We start from the raw sequence: 21,181 nt of genomic DNA, 5'->3' as shown, positions 1-21,181 counted from the left end.
ACTTTTGAGTGTTTTGTTCTGGAAGAAAGAACAATCTCGGGGCAAAGGCACTAGAAGAAGAAGAAAAAGCTCCTGAGTCAGTTACCAGTATCATGATGAACTTTTTTGTGTGATCTTTGTCAACCCAGACTGACTTCTCTCTGTTTATCAGAACAAATATTAAAAATGGGAATAGCAATATTTCTGAGTGATGTTGTAGGAGAAGGCATAATGAGTACAAGATGCCTGTACTGAAGCCATGAACTGAAAACACCCCACGTATTTACCAAGGACTATCTAAGTCCCAGTAGGTATAATATAGCTAAAGGCTTCAAAAGAAACTTTGTGTGACAGATTATTTGAAATAGTTTCTCCTAGGACAGAGCTCATGCAGACTAGTCTGCTTGGGGGAACAGTGGAAAAAATAATAATGCATATAATGGGTATGGAAGAGAAAAAAAATGACATGCAATATACATCCAGAAATCAGCGAAAGAAGTCATCTAAAGCATATTGGAGATGGCCTTTCTGTTGCTGTCAGTGAAGAATAGGGTGTGGTACAAGCCATACAAACCTTCCCGGGGTCCTTGTTTCCAGGACATTGTTGAATTGTGCAAAATGACCCATTTCCTGCCCTTGGGACTGGACCTAGAGGGCCAGGGACAGCACTGCTAAACCTGCCTATGCTGCCACCCCTCCAGCAGGGACAGTGCACCCCTGCCTACACCACGGCTGCTCTCTGGCTTAACTTCAGCTCTCTGCAGGTCAGGATTCTATCTAGAGGACACAACCAGCTCAGGAAGACTGAATGAACCACCCTTTGGAGATTCCAAAGGGAATAGCTGCATGATGCAGTCCAAAGTCTTATTAATACACTTACTCCCCAAAACATCTGTAAAAGTATCTGCGAAAGGACATCTCTGCAAAGAGTATGGAGCTGTCCCAAGTTTCCCACAGGAAAGTCAAACATCCTTCTAGGTTTCATCACTAGATTTTCATAAATTTTTCAAAACTCCCCTTCAAAAATATGATGGAATTTTCATTTGGTCTGTAAGTTTTCTATTCAAACTTGAAATTATTTTGTATAGAAAATGCATTCCACTTTTGTTACATGAACTGTCCAACAATAAGTTGGAAAATACATGAATATTTACTGTATTTCCTAGTTTTATTTTAAATATGTACACTCAGGACATATAACAATTAAAATAATGTATGCATACTATCTATATACATTTCCATTTCCATATATAACCAGATGCTGTACATAGTTTTATCTGCCCTAGTAACCAAACACACACACACGAACTATCATTTATTCTGTTTTGAAGAATGTTCAGCATGATGGGACAGTCATCTTGAACAGTATTCCTAGACACTAACACAGTAATAAGATGTGGGTGGCTGGAGCTGGGAGGAGTAATTAAGTTCACTGCATATTTGCTGCAGTTAAGTGAGCTCTTCTAATTTAACTTCTTTCAGGAAAAAAACTTCTATTGTGTTCACATTTCAATAAACCACAAATACTAAGATTAAATATAGCCTAAAGAATAATAACTTTCGCTTAATGGTCAAACTGTCAAAGTCTGCCTAAATAAAGGAATCAATTTTAAAGTCTCTGCAAACACTAGGTTTAAATTATTTTCAAAACCTATAAAGAGACAACAGAAAACATAAACAGCTTGAATTGTTTAAAACTTGTGTTCCCTCTAATTAAATAAGAAACATCTGTCTTGGGATTTTGGAAGTGGATATAATCTATGCACATTGTGCCTAAATCGGTTTGCATCTAGCTTCAGTATTCTGAAACAAAATTCTTGCTTTCTGAATAGAATTAAATAAGCAAGCCACGCGAGGCACTTCATCCATCTGAACAGCCAGAAATCCCCTCGTTGAAAATAACAGCAAACACTAGAAATCAGGTTATTTCCATGGTTGAGAGAAGTGGGAGACAAGGCTTTTGAGGCTTTGCCTTCTGAACATGCAAACAGATTTTCAAAAGCAGGAGTCTGCCACGAATACCTTTCAGCAGAGAAGAAGAATAAAAAAAAAGGCACCTATTTAAATGAACTACTGATCCTGGAGGTCACAATCCTGTTATTTCTCCGGGGACCATTAAACCCTTCCCTGCAAGAGCACACGCATTCAGACTCCCAGGAGCGGGATTTCCACCCCAGTGCAGATCCTGGGATCGAAGCGGCCCAAGCAGAGGGATCGCGGAGGAGCCGAGGGGGACCCGGGCCCGGCGGCGCGACGCGCACGGCGCTGCTCCCGCGGGACAGCCGCGCACTTACTGGTGTTGTCGAAGGGGATCTGCCTGCACCGGGCTGCGGGCCAGGAGCAGTAATACACCGCTCCTCCTTCCACGATGTCTGGCTGCGTGGTGTTGGCTTTGGGAGCTCCCACCAGGACACTGACCCTGCGGAACACACCGGGAGGTCACCGGGGCGACCGGGACGGGCGGGCGATGGGCGCTGTCACCCCGCGGGTTCGCCCACCGCCTTCCCAAAGCGTTCCCCGGGTCCGGGGCGGCCCGGCTCCGTCACCCCCGGCGGCGGCACTCACGTGCTGGGGTTGGGGATGTAGAAGTCCACGGAGTACCCGAAGTAGCTGCCTGGGGGCCCGCTGTACACGGTCAGCTTCTCCTCGTCCAGGTTGAAAGCCACCAGCGGCGGCGCCCAGAGCAGCGCTGACAGGAGGAGCAGCGGGTGCTGCCAGCGGCGGGGCCGCCCGCGGCTGAGGGGCAGCATCCTCGCCGCCTCCGCGGCCGGCTCCAGCTGGCGCAGCGGAGCGCAGTTGTGCGGCGGCCGTGCGGTGCGGTGAGGAGAGGTGCGGTGAGGAGCGGAGAGGTGCGGTGAGGAGAGGTGCGGTGAGGAGAGGTGCAGTGAGGAGCGGAGAGGTGCGGTGCGGTGAGGAGCGGTCCGGCTGCCGCCGTGCGCGGGCGGGGGCGGCGCGGGAGGCTCGGCCCCGCTCGCCCCGCGGGGGAGGCGCGCTCGGGCGCCCCCTGGCGGAGCGCAGCCGCGGCCGGGGCAGGCCCGCGGTGCCGGCGGAGCTGCGGCCCCGGGCCGCGCCTGCGGAAGGCGAGCGGCGGGAGCTCCGCCGGTGAACCCGCCACAAACGCCGGCTGAGCGGACACCCCGTGACTGCCCCGCAGCTACCGGTGGCTGCCGTGGGGCGGTCGTGTTCACGGCGGGAGATGCCGGAGTGTGGGCTGGTGGTTTCGAGTTGAATTTCTCTCGACTTCCATAATTTTCAAGGGTTTGAACTGAAGAGCCTGGTACTTGAAAATCTCTTTTAGGAAACTTCAGTGCATTGAAAAAATGTAAACCTTCCTCAGACTGTTATTTGTTTGCTCGGCATGGCCATTATTAAATAGAAACCAAAGAACCCCAGCAACGATAAAACCCCTTGTAACCACGGGAAAGATGCAGACCCGGGCACAGAGTCCAGAACGCGTTAGAAGATGCGATTCCTCTGTTCTCTCGAAGTTTCCCTGTCAGTGCCCGGCTACGCGGAGCTTTAATGAGCTGGAGGGGACACCTCGCACTGGCGCAGAGCACAGACAGCTCTGTGCCTTTAGCACAGCTCCATGCAGGCGCAGGTGTCATGCCGGTTTTCCCACAGAAAAAAAACAGCTGAACGTGGCACATAAATGGAAATGTGCTTTTAGAAAGCTCCTCTGGTAATTTCTTCATAAAGTAATTAAAAAGGATGGGCATATATAATTCCTGTCTTGAGCTGTTCTGCCCCTGCAAGCTCCACAACATAGTTTTAACTGGTTTTGTTAAGAATGTGTAGAAAAACCTGGCTGCCTGAAATGCTCCCTTCCCCTACGAAGCTAAGTGTGGTATCACATTCACATCTTCAGGGGACATTATTAATATTTTTTTTCTGGCCAAAGGTAGAAAGAAAAGGAGAAACATTTTATTTTCCATGTGATCAGCTCTGTAACAAGAAGGAAAAATAATTGTTTTCCAGCATTTATAATGCAGGTATGTCCAAACAGAGTCAGAGAAAGATCAAAAGAATAGAGAACTCATTTATAAACATGCTACATTAGATCTACCTATGAAAGCATTTGAGAGCAGTTTGTTTTGTTGTGAGGTTCTGGTTACTTTACTTTTGTGTTTGTTTTATTTTAAGTGCTTTATGGCAAGATTATTCAGATAAGACTGACATTCCTTTACACAAAAATAGAACAGTGTGTTTATTTCCAGCATTAACTGTGTGACCCTTAGTTGTCCCCACAGGCTTGTAATATCCCTTAACTCTGCTTTCTTCATATTTATGCAAAATATATTCGCTAAATAGTGAAACACCACTGTTGAGACTATTGTATTATTTTACATTGTACAATATCTCTTACAGATCTAAGCACCAGTAATAAATTCAGAAGTATTTCTGAATGACTTTAGGATTAGTCATGCAATTTGAAGGCAACTGAATCTATTTAGAACTTGTGTTGCCTTATGCTAAATAATGATGATGATGATGATGATGATGATGATGATGATGATGATGATAATGCTCCTTTTTAGCACAGCAATCAGTTCTAAGGCTGAGTGTCACAAATGCATTTTCTGGGGCTCTGAGAGCTGCTTAGACTGCAGGCGCTCAAAAGTGAGAAGGCAGCACATTCTGGTCCTGTAGCCACTTTTACTGATCCACTCAAAACAGTTAAAATTCAGTAATTAGCACAGTTGGAGATAGGTGAGTGTTCACACAAATGAGGCTGAAGAGGCATAAGCAAGAACACAGGCAGTTCTCATGTGCTCCCTTTGTACCTGCTTTTTGGTTAGAAAACACATGCCACCTAACCTGGTTGTTTTGAGTTAATTTTAAAAAGTAAAAAAGTGTTTCAAATGGCTATCAGTGCTAAAACCTGTAGGAAGGCAGGACAGAATGAAAAGTAGGAACTCTCAAGATCCTTTTATCCCCAAAGTGTTAACCTGTAGCAGTCCCCCCCTCCCCTTTTCCTTTTTTTTTTCTCTCTATAGAGATATATGCATACACGATATTCCAAATAAATTCAAAGAGATAAACAAAAATAACATTATTTATGTTTCTACAAATTTTCAGTGTTTCCCTAAACAAGCTGGACCTGTTCTGATCACTAGAAGCTCATGTAACATCTTGCTTTCCTTGGACTTTCGAAATGTTTGAAGTGCACACTCATCTGCACCGCATAAGAGGTACGCAGCTCCCCCAGTTGTTGGTAGACTGAAGCTTGCACTTTAACATACCTATGGTCTGATATATTAACTCCTTTGAATATCTAACTAAAAAGTTTTAATAGGCTCTAGAACCACACCTGGAGCCAGTACAGGGAGCTTTTATAAGAACATTTAGCCAAGAGTCCAAAAATCATTATCTACCTTACAGAATAAATGGAAGGTCAGATGTGGGATTAGTAATTTATGAAGAAAAAAAAAATTCATGGTGTGAAATTCTAGAGCTAATGTTATGTGCAGTCAGTGATGTTAGAATGCCATTATGGTGTCCCCAATCTTAAAAACAGATGAGTCTAATCTTCTATGGAAAGTTTTGCTGAGGTGAAACTTAAATATTAGTATTTTGTAGAAGGCTCTATTATCAGAGCTTTAATGCTATTTATGCTATTATTTAGTAATGAACATGCTAACAGAAGAACAAATTTTGAAGAATTGTATGGGCTTTTAGCATAAATCTTATCAAAATTAGTGATAATTTTACTGTTAAATCTTTTCAAAAAATGGCAGCACATAAGCAGAAATGTCCAATTCCCACAGGAAATCTTATCTTTCCTTTCAATTGTTTCCTAGTTCTGTTTCTGTAGGCCAGAAGCCTTCTCCTGAACTGTAGTTGGAGCAATTACACAGACAGTATTTTGTATTTATTATTGTGCTGCAAGAGGATAAAATGAGGATGTGACCATGCATTACAAAGAGAGTGAATTTCTGGGATTTGAATCCCACAAATGACATGCTGACAAAAGATGTTCAGCATTCCTCTTTGAACCTTACCTTTGTGAACATTGTCCAAGTTAAAAATCTTAGCTGAACTAATTCCTACATGAAAAGCATTAAGGCTAAGTTTAGATTCAGCAGATTAAATCATCTTTCAATCAAAGCATATAGTCTACAGAAAAATCAGTTTATTTTCAAGAGATCCAATGGAAATACTGATTTTTCATTAGTTATAGGTATTAACCACACCAAATCAACATAAAAGGGAGACTAATGAGCCAATCTACCATGCTGGTGAAAGCAGAGACTTTGTGTGTGAGAGCCCAAAGGATGGGATGCTGCAGAGGAAGCTGTGGATGCAGTGTTCCATCCCATGGCACCTCTGGCTATCACCAGCAGTAGAGCTGCAGCACAGGGCTGGCACAGCTGCAGGAAGCTGAAGGTGCTCTCCAGAACATGCTGGATGTTGTGTGCTGAGCAGCCTTGCTTGCAAGCAGGAGCATCCAGAGCCTGACTGTAGAGACTCATCTAGTTGAACAGCAAATCAGTGCCTTGCCCTAAGAGAGGTTCTTGTTTCTGCTTGGAACTGATGTGGGGACACTGCCATTCCTCTCCCACAGTGGATTTTGACTCCCACACTTGCCTGCTCCATCAAGGCCCATCTTGACTTTCTTTAACCTAAACTCATCCACACAAGGACTGAAAAGGTAAGAGAAAGCATACAGATGAACCAGATAAGCATAAACTGTAATTGTCTGAAGGAACAGAACTTCAACAAAAGCATCCAAAAACCAAAATGCCCAGCATGTACTTAAGTGATTCACTGTTTTAAAGGGCCCTTTGCATGGATTCTAACAAGGATATTTACATTTGGGTTTGTACTGGCTGCTTACCTTTAACAGTTCAGACTTCAACAAAGCAAATACGTATTTGTTAGCCTTCAGCCTTCAAATATAACTCATTTGGGCTAATATGAAGCACACTAGAAGTAGTCCTTCCATTTTACTTAGATAACTTATTAGGAGCAGACTGTGAACCTCAGTGTACTTTGAAGTGGAAATAATTTCTTTTACCATTTACCCAGCAGTTGACCCCTTTTTGACCCACCTCTTTTTTACAAAAGTGAGTTTAGAGCAAAAGGACACCAACATGTATCTTCTATCTCAAAGGGTTTTGACACATGAGAAGGAAAGGCCAGTTTTCCACAACTCTTCAACATCCTGCTAACTGCACCATGTTGTCAGCTAGGATAGTAGTTGTCTCCCAGAAGATACTGACCTTTCCTTGGCAATTAAAATTGAACAACTCTGCAATATGTAAAAACCCCTAGAGTATGAATCAAAATGTCATTTAATTGCATATCTAGCTCACATACTTTCTTACAGTTAGCATTATCAATTTGCTCTGGTTACTTACAGCATGCATTTAATCCCATAGAGTGCTCTGATTTTATTGACTAGGCCTCAATTTGCAAACTGCAATATATACGTACACACATAGGCAACATTTAGAGCAGAACAACCTGTAAATAGGTTTCTAGACATTTTTCTGTGAAAGCAAATCAAGCAAACATTAATGTCCTGCATGTTTTAAGTCTGCCATCTAAATAACCACATTCTTCTAGGGGACGAAAAGTGAATTTCCATACAGGCAGAATCTCTCCCATTATGCTCATCATGGAAGGAAGGGGAGAAGGGTTCACTTGGCTGAGGCTCTCAGATGAGCTGCCTAAATGCCACAAACCACTGCTAGTAAGCCTCTCTAATCCAAAAATAAGTAAATCAGAATCCAGGCCTCTAACAACTAGGCAGTATGAAGGAAAAAAGATACAGGAATGAGGGTTCTTGTATCATACCATCATCAGCTAAATGTCTCTAGAGCACAGCAAAAGTTTTAATCCAGACTAATGCCTAAAGACAGATCTCACATCAGGTGGGCTTCTAATTTATTTTTTTTCTGTGAGACAGAACATCAATTTTATGAGAGTGGGTTAGAAAAAAAGATGCATATTCTAACAGATTCAAACTATGATTCAGTGCAAAATCTGGTGTGATACTCTAGTACAAGCTAAGGACAGATACCAGAATTCAAGAGAAAGAGCAAGAAAAACGAATTTCCCCTTTCCAAGGTGTCAGTGGAAGTCTAAAGACATTTATCTTAAATGTGTAATACCAGCTAAAACAAATACCTATCAAGCCTGAATATTTTTGAAAAGTAAAGTTCTATACTTGACAAGCAGATTCTCTTAATTTACCTATATTTTTCAGCAGTAATACCACTGTTGCACAAGTCTTTAATGTCAAGCCCACAGTGCAAGACAGAATACTTGTGTTCAAAGTAAAGTGAGTCCTAGGACAAAATAAAGAATCTTTTCAAATCATTGTTATCTGCAAAGGATTTTTTTTTTTTCAGAAGAAGAAATCTAACAAAAATACTCTCTTAATACTAAGATACTCTGCTGTCAGTCTGCAATAAGAAATGATCATGGTAATTCCAGAAGTTAGGAAATTAGCTTTTGGTGTGGGCTTTTTCTCCGCCAGGATGCATTCAACTTGAAAGTCGACATTTCTAAACCTGTGGTTCCTTTTCATCATCTCAGAGAAGCAGCAACCAAGTCCAAGTAAACCCAACTTCAAATAATATATGATTCAAGGAAAAGATTTTATTTTAGGGCTAAGAAGTTGATAATAAATAAAGGAATATAATAATGTAATAACAGATGTTCTCATGCACTTAACACATACAGTAATGCTGGCTTACACTGCTGTTTGGACAAATTAAGAAGAGGTATTTGGCAATATTGTAAGTTTTGAATAGTTTAAAGATTATAGAGCAAGAAATTCTGCTGTTTTTACATTTCTTTTATACAAATTCAAATAAATATTAATATATCTATTTTTCCTCAGATTTTCTGTTCACTTTTAACATGCCCAATAACTAAGCCACAGTAATATACAACTGCCAAGAAAGAGTATTTAAGAATTATACTTATTCCTAAAAATGTATCTTATTTATGTCACATTGTGCAAGCTCTTTAGGTAAAATTCATTTTAGGAAAAACTGCAGAAAATTTAAATTCATTAAAACATATCCAGTGCAAAGGCCAGTCTAGTCCACACATTATGGTACTGTAATGTAAGCTAATATAATTTAAATAATAAAACATGCCTATATGATTCTGAGAAAGCTGAATATGTTTCATGTTTTAAAGATCTGACATCTAATATGCAGATTCTGCAATATCAGAATTTTTCAAATCTTCATGAGATGGCAAAATAATGGTAAGACTTTATAAGTAGGCTTTTTTTAGGATAACTCACATTAACAGTACTACAGTGGCCAAAAAAGACAAACTATTATAATAGAAATCAATCTGATTAAAAAATTAAATATTCCAATTAACACTGAAAAAGTGTTTGTAATCATTATTTACAATTCCTCAATGATACCAGTGTATAACTCCACACAAAGTGAACCACTCCCCAGGCAATCTCCAACCCGCATGCCCGCCGGAGGAGCCGAGGGCTGGACGCTGTTCATGGCCAAGGCGTCAGTTCAGGGAAGGAGAGCGGTCTGTGCTCCAGAGCAGTTCTATGTACGGCCACTTGGTCTGCAGGCAGCGCTTCACCGGGGTGTCGTCGGTCTGCAGCATCGGCTCTTCAAAGCCCATGACAACTGCTGTGCCTTCCACATACATGACCTGTCAAAGTAAACCCAACTCTGTCAGCCTGTTCATGACCTGGCAGATGAAATGATTATTTTCACCAGGTCAGGAGAGGATTTGTTATGATACACATCAAATCTGTGAAGTTTTACATACTCCCTTTTTTAATGAAATGGAAGTATGAAATTGAAAAACCCTCATCCTTGAATGCTTCTGCTTACATTTTGGGGTATGGAACTGCTGGAGATTTCACAGGCATAATTTTAAGGACATAACTACAAGCTATTCAAAAGACTGAATAGGTATATTTTCTGAAAGAAGTCTTACTTAAGTCATTCTTGCTCCTTATGTCTCTTAATGCCTCACAATATTTTACTCTGAATTCTCTTTCAGGAACTTAGAAGCAGTCATATTGTGTCTAGTATACCCCTTTTTTCAAGAATTCTGAAAATTAAACAGGTCGTCTTTGTTTCCTCAGTAAATGGCTCAAAAAAATACTGATTTTTTGATGCAAGCATGAACTACTAAAAAAACTCAAAAAATTTCTAAAAAACAGAATTTAGATGTAGAGTTACTTCTAGAAGTTGCACTTTGTGTGTGTTACATCTCCACTGTGCCTTACAGTTCAAACCCCTTTATGACAGGTATATGTGAGAAGTGCTCTTTTCAAAATGCAGTTTCAGAGATGTGGTCTGGCCAAGCAATCCAGTACAGTAGCTCAAATACAATTAAGAGCAAAGAAGTTTCCAATTCCAAATATATAATTTTGGAAGAAAATTATCAAAATAATAGCTTTGTAAAAGACCTGTTTCGAGTCAGACTATTTTGCCTTTAACTATATTCAGTTTTGCTTCATGACTGTTATTAGGCTTAATTGTAAATCTTACCTTTTCATTATAATTAGATTGCTTCAGTCCATTGTAATGGTAAACAGTGAATGACTCTGAAACCCTGGAGTCCTAATAGAAAGAAACCAGTTAATTTCATGTGGCATCCATTGTGCCTTGCTTCTCTTGTCTTTACAACTAGACAGATGCATTCAACCAGCAAGACTTGAGAGAACTGTTAAAAAGTGCCATTTCTTTCACTTTCCACTTTATTTCACTTTGCCACTTTCTTTCAGGTGACAAAATCTTCATTTAACCTTTCTTATCAGAAATAAAAAAACTAGATGTGAGTAAATTAATGAGGAATGCCCCCAAGAGCAAGTAATGATTTTCTGTGTTCTCCTGGACAATCTGAAGTACAACTTCAGCACTGAGTATGGAGCAGCCATCCTAATATTTACTGTGAGAAACCTTATCCAGTAGTCATATGCATGTTTATTTATGATGGTTTGGATGCCACAAAGGTTTTTACTAAGGACCAGATCCAATCTCTGGCCCTCCATCTGAGAGGTAAAAAGCTCCCATGCCTGTCTAAGTAAACTGATTTTGAAGACACTGGTTCTGCCGAGGTCCAACAGCAAAGCTACTGGCTCTTGGTGATCTTTACCATTCCAGGTGTTTAAATGCTGTAGTCCTAAGAGGACTGAAAGCTTTGGATTCACTGAACGAGAAAATACAAATCAGGTGTAGTATCAGCTGGAATGAGAATAAATCTTTTCAAGTTACAGTACATCCATCAGATTAAAAAAACCCTAATTCATTTTTCTACTCTTGAATGTTTCACAAATTCTATGGGTCCTTCACAGCCATCCAGGCTATTCAGTGGAGGGAGGGTGGTGATAAGGAAGATAAGTGGTAACTCTGCTTACAGAAGTTGCTTCCCAGAGATAAATAAAATTAAGCCTTCCTGGGGAAGGAAAGAGGATACATTCATTTCCCTGAGGAAATTATGCTCACCCAGAAGGGAAAAAAATGGTGTTCCCCAGTTCCTGTGCCATGGTAGTTAAGAATTTTGTGCAGTTATTGTTTAAAAAACCAAACAAATGTGACTGCCCTAAGTAGTAAGGAGTCAGGCTGAATAGCTTTGAATAATTTTTCTAAGCCAATAGCTTTCAGAAGGAAAGCTGAGATACCTTCCTGCTTTTGAAGTGGAGCTGAGTACTTTTTAGGAGAATAAGAATAGGGGTTTGAATATTCTCAGCAAAGGAATCTAACCTGGATCTTCTGAGACCTAGCTAGATGTTCAAATATTAGCATCAGCAATTCCAGCCATCACTGGTATCTGCTATTTCCTCACAGTATTTGAAAGAAAGACTTTCAAAGATACTCATCTTCATTTCTGCAGAATTTCACTTTCAGAAAGAATTCTTAGCAAGGTGTCAGAATGGGTAAGGGCTACTGCTACCTGATCCACAGAGTACAGACAGATTGAAAAAAATGGATACTGGCAGGTTCCAGTCCGAAATATGCTGATTGCTCAAATAGCACCCATAAGGCAGTAACAGTTCCTATGTTTTTTACTAGAGCTAGTGAAGGTTTAGCAGGACATGAAAAACTGAGTGCTGGGGAATCACATGTAGCAGGGAATTAGCACTTGACAGACAGGCATTGACTCAGGGGCGCCAACTTTAACAGGAGGCAGAGCTCCTCCAGCAACGTGACCAAGGCAGGGTTCTGCCCATGATTGCACTGTGGTTTGTTCTCCAGCTCCCCTTCTTCAGTCAATGATACCCTTATGACAGGCATGAGAAGCAGCAGTCCCACACAATGGCTCTTTTCTCCTCTACCTCCCTATGGCCCATGGTACTGGACAGTTTAGGCACAGCCAATTATGGAGGATGTTCTTTGGCATTCTGAACTTCATTCTTCTGGGGCCTAAAATGAAGCAGTGGAGTCTTCCAGATTTGCAAATTTAATATAATTGTAAAAAATAAATTATTATTATGTATATGTAATAATAAATAAATATATAAACAAAGAAATTGTACATATATTTCCACTTCCATATAAACAACTGAAAGGAAGAAGAAACAGTTGGCAAAAATACAATGCAGATGTAATTCTAAAAGGCCAGAGAAAATAAAGACAAACTCCTTCTTCTCTTTCCTCCAGATGATGAAAGCCTCTGAATGATATATTCAGTCCCTACCATCTTTGGCAGTGCAATTCTAGTGTCTTCTGACTGACTAGAATGCTTCATAGTACAGAATGTTATAACCAGTGCTGCACAATCCTAACAAAAAGAATCTTGCTGAAGGCATTTAAACTCATCAGTTTCATATTTCCTTGACTGTAGAAATTAACCCACATAGTTTCAGTGACACATTAAGCTAAAAAGTCTTTAAAAAACTACTCCTCTCAGCCCTTGTCCTTCTTCCACCAGCCTATTCTTCTACCCTAGGTAAACCTCTTTTTTGTCAATACAACCATGTGTATGGCCATGGAACAAGCTCCCACACACCTGCAAATAAAGCTCTTATCCAGACCAGCTCCCTGTTCTAGTTTACCACAAATCTCTTTAAAGAGGCTTCTGGTGTCAGAGAGGCAGTGTGACAGGAGGAAAATGTGATCCAAGGCAAAGGGGAAAGAGGACAGCAGTGCTAGCTTAACACCTGCCTCTCTGTAGTAGTGCAGTCTTAAAGAATATACATAACAGACTGAGAGTTTGAAAATAAATTTCCAATGCCCTAACATATATTAAATCAATCATGCATTTTTTGTTAAACTGTCAAAAATTATCAAGAAATATATAAAAAAATAGTTTTAAATATGTTTGCAACCTTTTCCTGATTGCAAGCAACCTTTTTAATATTGATAAAACCAGTATGGTTGTTTATTCTCAGAAAAACCAAACTCAGATGAACTTTCTGAGTAGGGAAACAATTCAATGTCACACTCAAAATGATTATATATTTCCTGAAGTTAAATTAAGAACAATGGAGTTTCCTTCCATGCAAAGTTGACAAAATCATGGACACGTTATAGAAAACAGAAGTCTACCATTTGTGGTGGAATACAGAAGTTATGTGCTGATCAGCTGAGTTAAATGAATGCAATACTTATTAAAATTTACTCTTGTGATATTAATGGAAGTTTTTAATGAATCTCAAACCCAAACAGAACAGCAGCAATGAAGCTATATTGATTACCTGCTCAGGGAAAAATTCTTGCAGAAAGGGACCCAGTAGTATGATGCCCAGTCCTTCTGGGTCTAATTTGGTCTTCATGAGGTTTACACTAAGATAAAAACATTGAATATAAAAGTATGAGTAAGACACTTTTATTCTTGCATGACTAAGTTATGCCGTGCTACCACAGTACTGACTGCCAAGTATAGCAATACTATTCTATTTTTAATCATAAGTGACAACTGCACCAGAATGGCATGCAAATTGCCAAAACATGGTTATTTTTAAGTAAAAGTAATCTGTTATTTTAAATTAAAGAAGTGATAATTCTGAAGGACCACCATATTTGGTAAAATAATTTGAAACCCATATAATCTAAATCCAGGTTTACAGCCCAAAAGGCATTTTGCTGTCTTGTAAGCATTCTTTAAAGATACAAAAACCAGTCATCTTTCAAATATAGCTCTATCACTGCCAAACAACCTGTTTTTAAACAGAGATTTGAATACCTTCCAAGATTTTCTAACTACACTGAAATAAAATTAAATTTAACAGATACATTTCTTATTTACATCATGTACTTGGTATCAAAGAAGCCAAAACTAACAAACAATGGAAATACTAACAATACTAATCTGGAAGCCTCACTGCATGACTACAGTCTAATTTCAGGTCACTGCAAACGAAGGTCAATCGTGAGACTATAATTCTATTTAAGCAACATATTTCTACAGGCAGCAGATTGCATCTATTTGCATCTACCTAGCCCTCTGCTTGAGTTACAAGCTGTACCGTGCACAAGAACGTCCTCACTGGGTCAAACCAACAGAGCCTCTTGCCCAGTATCCTGTTCCTGACACTGGTCAGTAGTGGATGCTTACGACAGAGAACAACAGGGCAAACACACATCCTTAGGTTACCCTCCCCATTTCCAGCAGTCTGCTGCTCAAAGATCTCTTCAGTGACAGGCAGTATCTAAAACACAAAGATACATATTTTTCTTTCCATGCATGTGCCTAATTTGCTTTGAATCCATCTATATTTCTGGCTCTTAATAAACTCCACTCAAAAAATACAAATTAAACTATGGATTCTAGGAATAAGTGCCTTCTCTGTTTTGAACCTGTCACCTGATTCAGTTTGATGACACCTCATTTTTGTATTGTGTAAAGCAACTAATAGCTATTCCTTATTTACTGTGTCAATGGTTGTCTATGTTTTCCAGGTCAAACAGTTCTAACTTAGCTTTTTCTTGCACTAATGGCATGCTGTATGTTTAATTAGCCTTGTTGATAGCTTTCTATAATATACTTTTTCCAAGATGGAATGAAACATCAGGCATTTATGCAGTGACATAACTCCTATGACTCGTGCTCCGTATGTCTGGCTATCACTATGAGTTTAAATCCTGAGATCTGTTTCCTGACCAGTAGTATTTACTTCACAGACCTACAATGTGTATGTGAAATCAGCATTGCTTTATCTCCTGAGCAACCAATCTACATTTACTTTGATACTTCTCTGTTTCCATATCTTCTACTAACTTCTGCTGCTCTTACACATTCTTTTTTCTAACATCTCAAACACATTTGTATCAGCAACAATCATACAAATCCCTACTTTCAAATCCTTGCTGGTAAAATAATAAAAGTCATAGACTTAATACAAATTCTCGTAAAATTCCTCTAATTATCCCCTTCCATTAAGAAACAGTGACATTTTTATTCTTTGATCAATTCTTTATCTACAAAAAATGTTCCTTCCTATTTCATGCTTACACATGAAACATTTACATGTGAATTTTCCCTAGACTGGCCTTCAAATCCTTTTCTAAGTCCTGCTGTTTATTTGTCACCTTTCTCATTCCTATACTCTTTGGTACCAGCACAGTTCACAATGGCAGGTAACCTAAAAGAGTTCAGCAATGTAATTCTAACGTTTCTTCAGGATTTTGCTTTTTCTTTTTACTTATTTTGACATTTCAGAATATTAGTTACTCTCACAACCCATCAAAAGGCTTAAATGCAGAACCACTCTGTAATTTTCTCTAGTGATGAGGAGAACTGCTCCCTACCACCTTCCCTGATGAATATGAAGTGCATATATGAAAATGCACTTTTCTAATTGACTTGGAAAACTTTTAAAACATTGGGAATCATCTCTCAGAACTACAAACCTTTTGCAAGCCCCTTGGCACTGACGGGCTCAGAAGAATACTATCAGTTTTTGTTTTATAACTTTACTTACTAGTCTACAGACTTTAACTCTGCTTTATGTTGTATTTACATTTACCATTCCATAAATCCAGATTCTTCCCATTTTTTTAGTGTACACACTAAGTTTTCCTTTCAGAAAACACACTCTTTGTTTCTCATAGATGCCTCTTTTACTACTTAGGCCCTTAACCACCCCCCAGGTCTCTTTTGCTGGGGGCTATGAGAAGAAGGTGTAGTTTCCAAGGTCTTTTTGATTGTTGTACAGAAGCATTTTTCCTTTTGGCTACCACTTATGTTTCTTTATCTTTAAGTAACTTCTTTTCTTGGCCCGAACATAGAACTAGCAGTAAGTTACTTGAAATCTGTTTGTTTCTCCCTCAACGCACAGAGGATGTATTATGCAAATCTAAAGAGAGCGGTTCTGTTAAGGTCCTTGGGAGAAGAATTTTAAAATTCCTAACTCTGAATGTGATATCCTATAAACTAGGCTAATTTATTATTTTTTTTAAAAATCACTACTCAAGTGAAACCATGACTGAGAATTTGCAAGATAATGGACTTCAATCCTTCTATTCCTCATTCCCACTGCTCTCAAAGTGCAAAATTCCAGCTGTTTCAGGGGCTGTTTGAAACCTGCCCAAATTCTTGAAGTGCTGCAACACAGTTGCAAAAACATTGTGTTTACAAACAGAACCATTACAGATAATTTTTACAGCGAACTTAAAATTATTTAATAAAGTTAAAGCAAGGTATATACTCAGTAAAGAAATACAAGAGCTGTTTAAAAATACAGCACCACAAGTTTTTAAATATGGTCAGTGTACAAAATTCAATCAGTTAAGCAGGAGGGTAGATTTAATAAACCTGGATTGTACTATGTTTCAACTCAGTTTTTTTCCTTCAGCAAATCATTGACACCTTTCAATGCTACTGGTACCAGAGCAGAGCTACTGAAAACGTGTGACTGTGCCTCAGTCTCCTCAGTGCAAAGTCTGGCACCTGAACTCAAAAGGTTACAAGTGTTGGGGTGATGGCCTTTGTACTATTATTGCTGAGAAGTGTGTGGGGACAAAAGCCTCCACTTCCGGTCATATAGACAGAGAGCATGAAATGTTTTAGCAAGCTAAACCTACACTGGCAGATGTGCTCAAATCAGTGCCCTAAAGGGCATCAAATGGTTTCCAGAAACAGGCAAAACAAATGAGACAGGTGTGTTCTCAGAAACATTTATTAATAGACTCGAAAATTTTACTAAAACCACATACAGTAGCATTCAGTACTGGCTAAGCCACCTTGCTAATTCATGCCTCCTCTATAGAGTTTTCCCCTCTACAGTTCTAAAATTCTAATCAGGTCTGATATTTATACATTCTGAGATTGTGATAAGCTTAAAGCCTTGGATTAGATAACCACAGATTTAATATTACATTTGGAAGCAAGGCCTTTAATTTTACTTAAGAACAAGCAAACAAAAAACAACCAAAAAAGCCTGTATGGAGTTTGAGAGACATTATTTATACTTGTGTTCCACACTAAAAAGACACAACATCTAGAACCCAAACAGAGTAGATTCCCAAGATAATAGTAATAGGCAATGTATTTATTTAAGAGGAGATGATTTAAACCATGACAGATTGCATATTGCATAGTTTGATCATGGCTTGTCAATACAGCAGGTCTTTTGACTGGCCCTTGACATCAATTTATATTTTATGTGCAGTGCACAGTAAAATAGGACAGGTCTATGGCACAAATGGCCTGAAAAAGAAACAGCCAAATAGAAAAAAAACTGCATGAAGAAAGAGGATTTCTGCAGATTTATCGAGACAGTAGAACAAAAAGGCAAAAGTTATCTTCTCAGACATTAAACAATGGCTTTTTTTCCTTTCCCCTCCTTTTAAAAACAAAGTCTTATGTAAATTACACCATTTATTGTTATAATATGAACGTGAGCCTTTTGTCTTGTACTTTCTTTTTGTTTGGATATCTCTTTATTTCAATTTTTACTCCTATCCTCCAGAGAACAACTAAGTGAACTTCATTATAAACTACACTATAAACATTCGAAAGGACAGAAAATAGGCTCAATCACATTTCAGATGGCTCTGTCTCCACAGTCATTCCATTTTTACCCAGCTAAACTAGACCAAATGTTTACAAGAGAGCAGAAGCAACTTTTGGAGCAGTAAAAAAGTACAAGTGCTTGGCTCTCCTTTCTGGGTTAGGCACAAAACGTGGTAAGTTTTGACATCGAGGGTTAACTGCTGTCACTTAACATTAGTCTTATCTGTCCATAATAGAGCTAAAATATTTGAGTTTTAACTCCAACCCTGGGAATCAATGTGTTGTTTCTGAAAATAAATGGCAATTATAAACACTACTAGGTCCTGATTGCTGGTGGAAACAGAACTGTAACTGAAGCAGTTTCAGCTTCCAACTCAGCAGAAAGATCCAGTGGTAACCCAGACTTGCCTCTGAATACCTTAACAGTTTAGCTCTTCTGATGCACCATTTCACCCGCATTAATATAAAGAAATATAATCCTGATTATCCCCTCAATATATAGTAATGCAGTAGGTTTGGTTTTTTTTTTTTTCCTTCTAGTTATTACTAGCAAAGTTAGAGACATCTTAATTTTAATTTCTCCCCTTAAATTTAAAGCCTAACATTTGAAAATAACACTCTGTGCCCAGAATGTAAAGCAGGAAAAAAATCAAAACTAGGAAAAAACCCCAAAACCAACCCAAAATTATAATAGATATGTGGTAAACGAAATCAAGAAAAAAAGCCTTAAATTATAATTAATATAATTAATTGATACTTCTGCAGTATTTAAATTTTATTATACTTACTATTCAGGATCTGAAACAAGGTCCAGAGCCTTCATGACATCTTCTAGAAGTGTGTCAGGTATAAACCCATTATCTGAAGAAGCAGCAAAGTTTCTTGTGAGGAAAAGAAACAAAATGCTTTCCAGAACAAATTTCTCTTAAGAATGCAAATACAACATATCTTTAGCTGTAAAATTTGCAAGCAAATGTTTGGGTTCTAGAAGGAAAGGAGTTCTCAAATGCTTCTCTGACACTTAAAAAAAAGTGCAATACAGAAACTGGATTTATCACTCATACACTTAGAAGCTTAATACTTGCTATAGAGTTCTCCACAACACACCTTGGGATAATAACTATTCTGTTTTCCCCTTTTGATAAGTTAAAATAGTACTTGAATGCTAGATATCCCTCTGTTATCCAAAACATAAGAAAATTTTCTGTGTATGCTGCATACATTCAAGAAAAAAATCTCATGAAGAATGAATCATATCAGATCAGTTTTTAAATGAAAATTTAATATAGGAGAAATAAATTTTATTTAAGCTTTATGTTAATTACAAAGAACATAACAAGGTTAAAAAACGTCTCTTTTAAAAACTACTTTCTATTGCACAAATTACCTTACTGCAGAATTCTCAGATAATTTTTTATAGAATTATGGAATGGTTTGGGTTAGAAGGGACCTTAAAGATCACCTAGTTCCAATCTGCCTGCTGTGGGCAGGGAGACCTTCTAGCAGACCAGGGTGCTCAATGTCACTTGTGGATTGACTCCTGTCCTGAACATTTCTTAAGGACTAGGCATTTCATTCCTCTCGTCATGAGTACATTTCTATTAAAAAAATCTTATTTCAGCACAAACTACAGCCCTTACCCTCAGGGTCATATGTCTGGAAAACTCTTCTTGCTTGTTCTGAAGGTGCTTCAGGAGCGACAAGGGCCATGTCCTATGGAGGTGAAAAAAAGAAACCACAAAGAAAATTTACAAAACATCCTTACTTCATATACAGATTACTAAGAAAATATTTAGCCATACTACACCCAGTTGGAACCTAAATTAATGAAAATTTCAATACGACAGAAGAGAAGCTAAAGTAATTTGGCAATTTTGCTGATAGAGACATAAAACAATCAAGAAGTATGCTAAAGATTATTCCACAAACTTCTACACAAATTTTATGCAAGTCTTATCATGCAGATGTTGTGGCACAAAAGCTAATTGGAAACTACAATTGCAATCACTTGTACTCAAGAGCTCCAAGTGGGAAAGCGCACAGAATACACTAATTTGGGAGGAGTCCCTTTGTCCTGCTCATCTCTCCTGATGAGAACAACTTGAAAATTGCTTGCTTTATGTCCTGGAAATGGAAATGCTAGATTTTTTTATTAATTCAGTATCACAATAATGTTATTATTGTGATTAGTGTTAAGAATCCATAAATATGACTTAATAGAAACCAACCCACTGTTAAATGAAAAATTTTCCACTGATTTTATAAATGAATGGTAACTAGAACATTTAAAGAAAACCAATATTTTGACAGTGTATCTTCATGTTTACATTTGTTCTAAAATACTTTAAAGTACTTTCAGATAGAAAGACTGTATTAGCTCAACAAAGCTGGTTTCAGGATGCCAAATAAAGTATGAAGTTGTGCAGTTGTTGAGCACATACCCTGTCATAATAAGTAACACTTATGTTATTATATAGGGCACATACATACACTATGAAATTTTGCAGTATGTGATGAACACTTAAATAATCTGGAATACAAAACATACTAAGCAGGAATACATTTCATTATCGCAGTGTTTATTATAATAAATTAATGTAAATATTTCTCAGTTTAAAACCAATGATGCCATAGCATATAAAGCCTATTAACGACAAGATGATTAGTGATTTCAGTATTCAGGATTTAACTCTGAAGAAGGGATATTTTAGTGGTAGTTTCCTATTTAAAAAATCAGCAGCTCACAAAGCCTATGTAACAAGGGAGAACGCTTAGACTTGCCAATGGTATGGAAGGATATAACCCAGAGTAACTTCCAATGGCATAGGCATATAATTTCAAATATAAACCACATAGTTCTACTTTGGTTTATGAATATGCAGTTCCTTCCACACAATCTTAATGTAATCCAAGAATAAAAACTACCATTTGCGTTGTCCTCCCTACCCACAAATTATCTTCTTAATGTAGTACTTTCCACAGTTTCATGTGATGCAAAACAGATTCTTGAAAGAAAGTCTTCTGCAACTGCCAACATTTTTTTTCATAGTACAATTGAAAATAGTGTGTATTTCTGTTAGCATTTTAATTTTCCAGGTCCTTAGTTTTTCAGTTCATGTATGTAGAAATAGGAAGAACTCAGAGATGAAATCACTAAATGCATTAGTCATACTGAAAATTCTCTCTTTTAAATGAGCTTTCAAATATAATAAAGCCTCCATATTGTTACACATTAACATTTTTTATTCACTGATTGTGACTACTAATGCTCTAAGCAAGTAAATTCAGATGGAAAGCT

The 21,181-nt window shown here is 38.4% G+C and overlaps 2 protein-coding genes across 5 annotated transcripts in view; both read right to left on the bottom strand.

Moving 5' to 3' along the window:
- The window catches only part of ITGA8 (integrin subunit alpha 8), a 111,169-nt gene extending 108,229 nt beyond the window's left edge, over positions 1-2,940 (bottom strand). The window contains exons 1-2 of the mRNA XM_030264613.4: positions 2,545-2,940; positions 2,274-2,398 (exon numbers count right to left, since the gene is read on the bottom strand). Of these exons, the coding sequence (XP_030120473.4) occupies positions 2,274-2,398; positions 2,545-2,729 (310 nt within the window). The 5' untranslated portion in view covers positions 2,730-2,940. The remainder of the gene's footprint in view (positions 1-2,273; positions 2,399-2,544) is intronic.
- A 5,626-nt stretch (positions 2,941-8,566) lies between these two features.
- The window catches only part of MINDY3 (MINDY lysine 48 deubiquitinase 3), a 49,830-nt gene continuing 37,215 nt past the window's right edge, over positions 8,567-21,181 (bottom strand). For all 4 annotated transcript variants that reach the window (XM_072925498.1, XM_030264611.4, XM_072925497.1 and 1 more), the window contains 5 exons: positions 19,524-19,596; positions 18,672-18,744; positions 13,625-13,712; positions 10,476-10,547; positions 8,567-9,624 (listed from right to left, as the gene is read on the bottom strand). In XM_072925498.1, coding sequence (XP_072781599.1) covers positions 9,475-9,624; positions 10,476-10,547; positions 13,625-13,712; positions 18,672-18,744; positions 19,524-19,596 — 456 coding nt within the window. In that variant the 3' untranslated portion in view covers positions 8,567-9,474. The remainder of the gene's footprint in view (positions 9,625-10,475; positions 10,548-13,624; positions 13,713-18,671; positions 18,745-19,523; positions 19,597-21,181) is intronic.

The sequence above is a fragment of the Taeniopygia guttata genome, chromosome 2 (assembly GCF_048771995.1).
Source record: "Taeniopygia guttata chromosome 2, bTaeGut7.mat, whole genome shotgun sequence".
NCBI classification, from domain to species: Eukaryota; Metazoa; Chordata; class Aves; order Passeriformes; family Estrildidae; genus Taeniopygia; species Taeniopygia guttata.
This window is presented reverse-complemented; position numbering and strand designations above follow the sequence as displayed.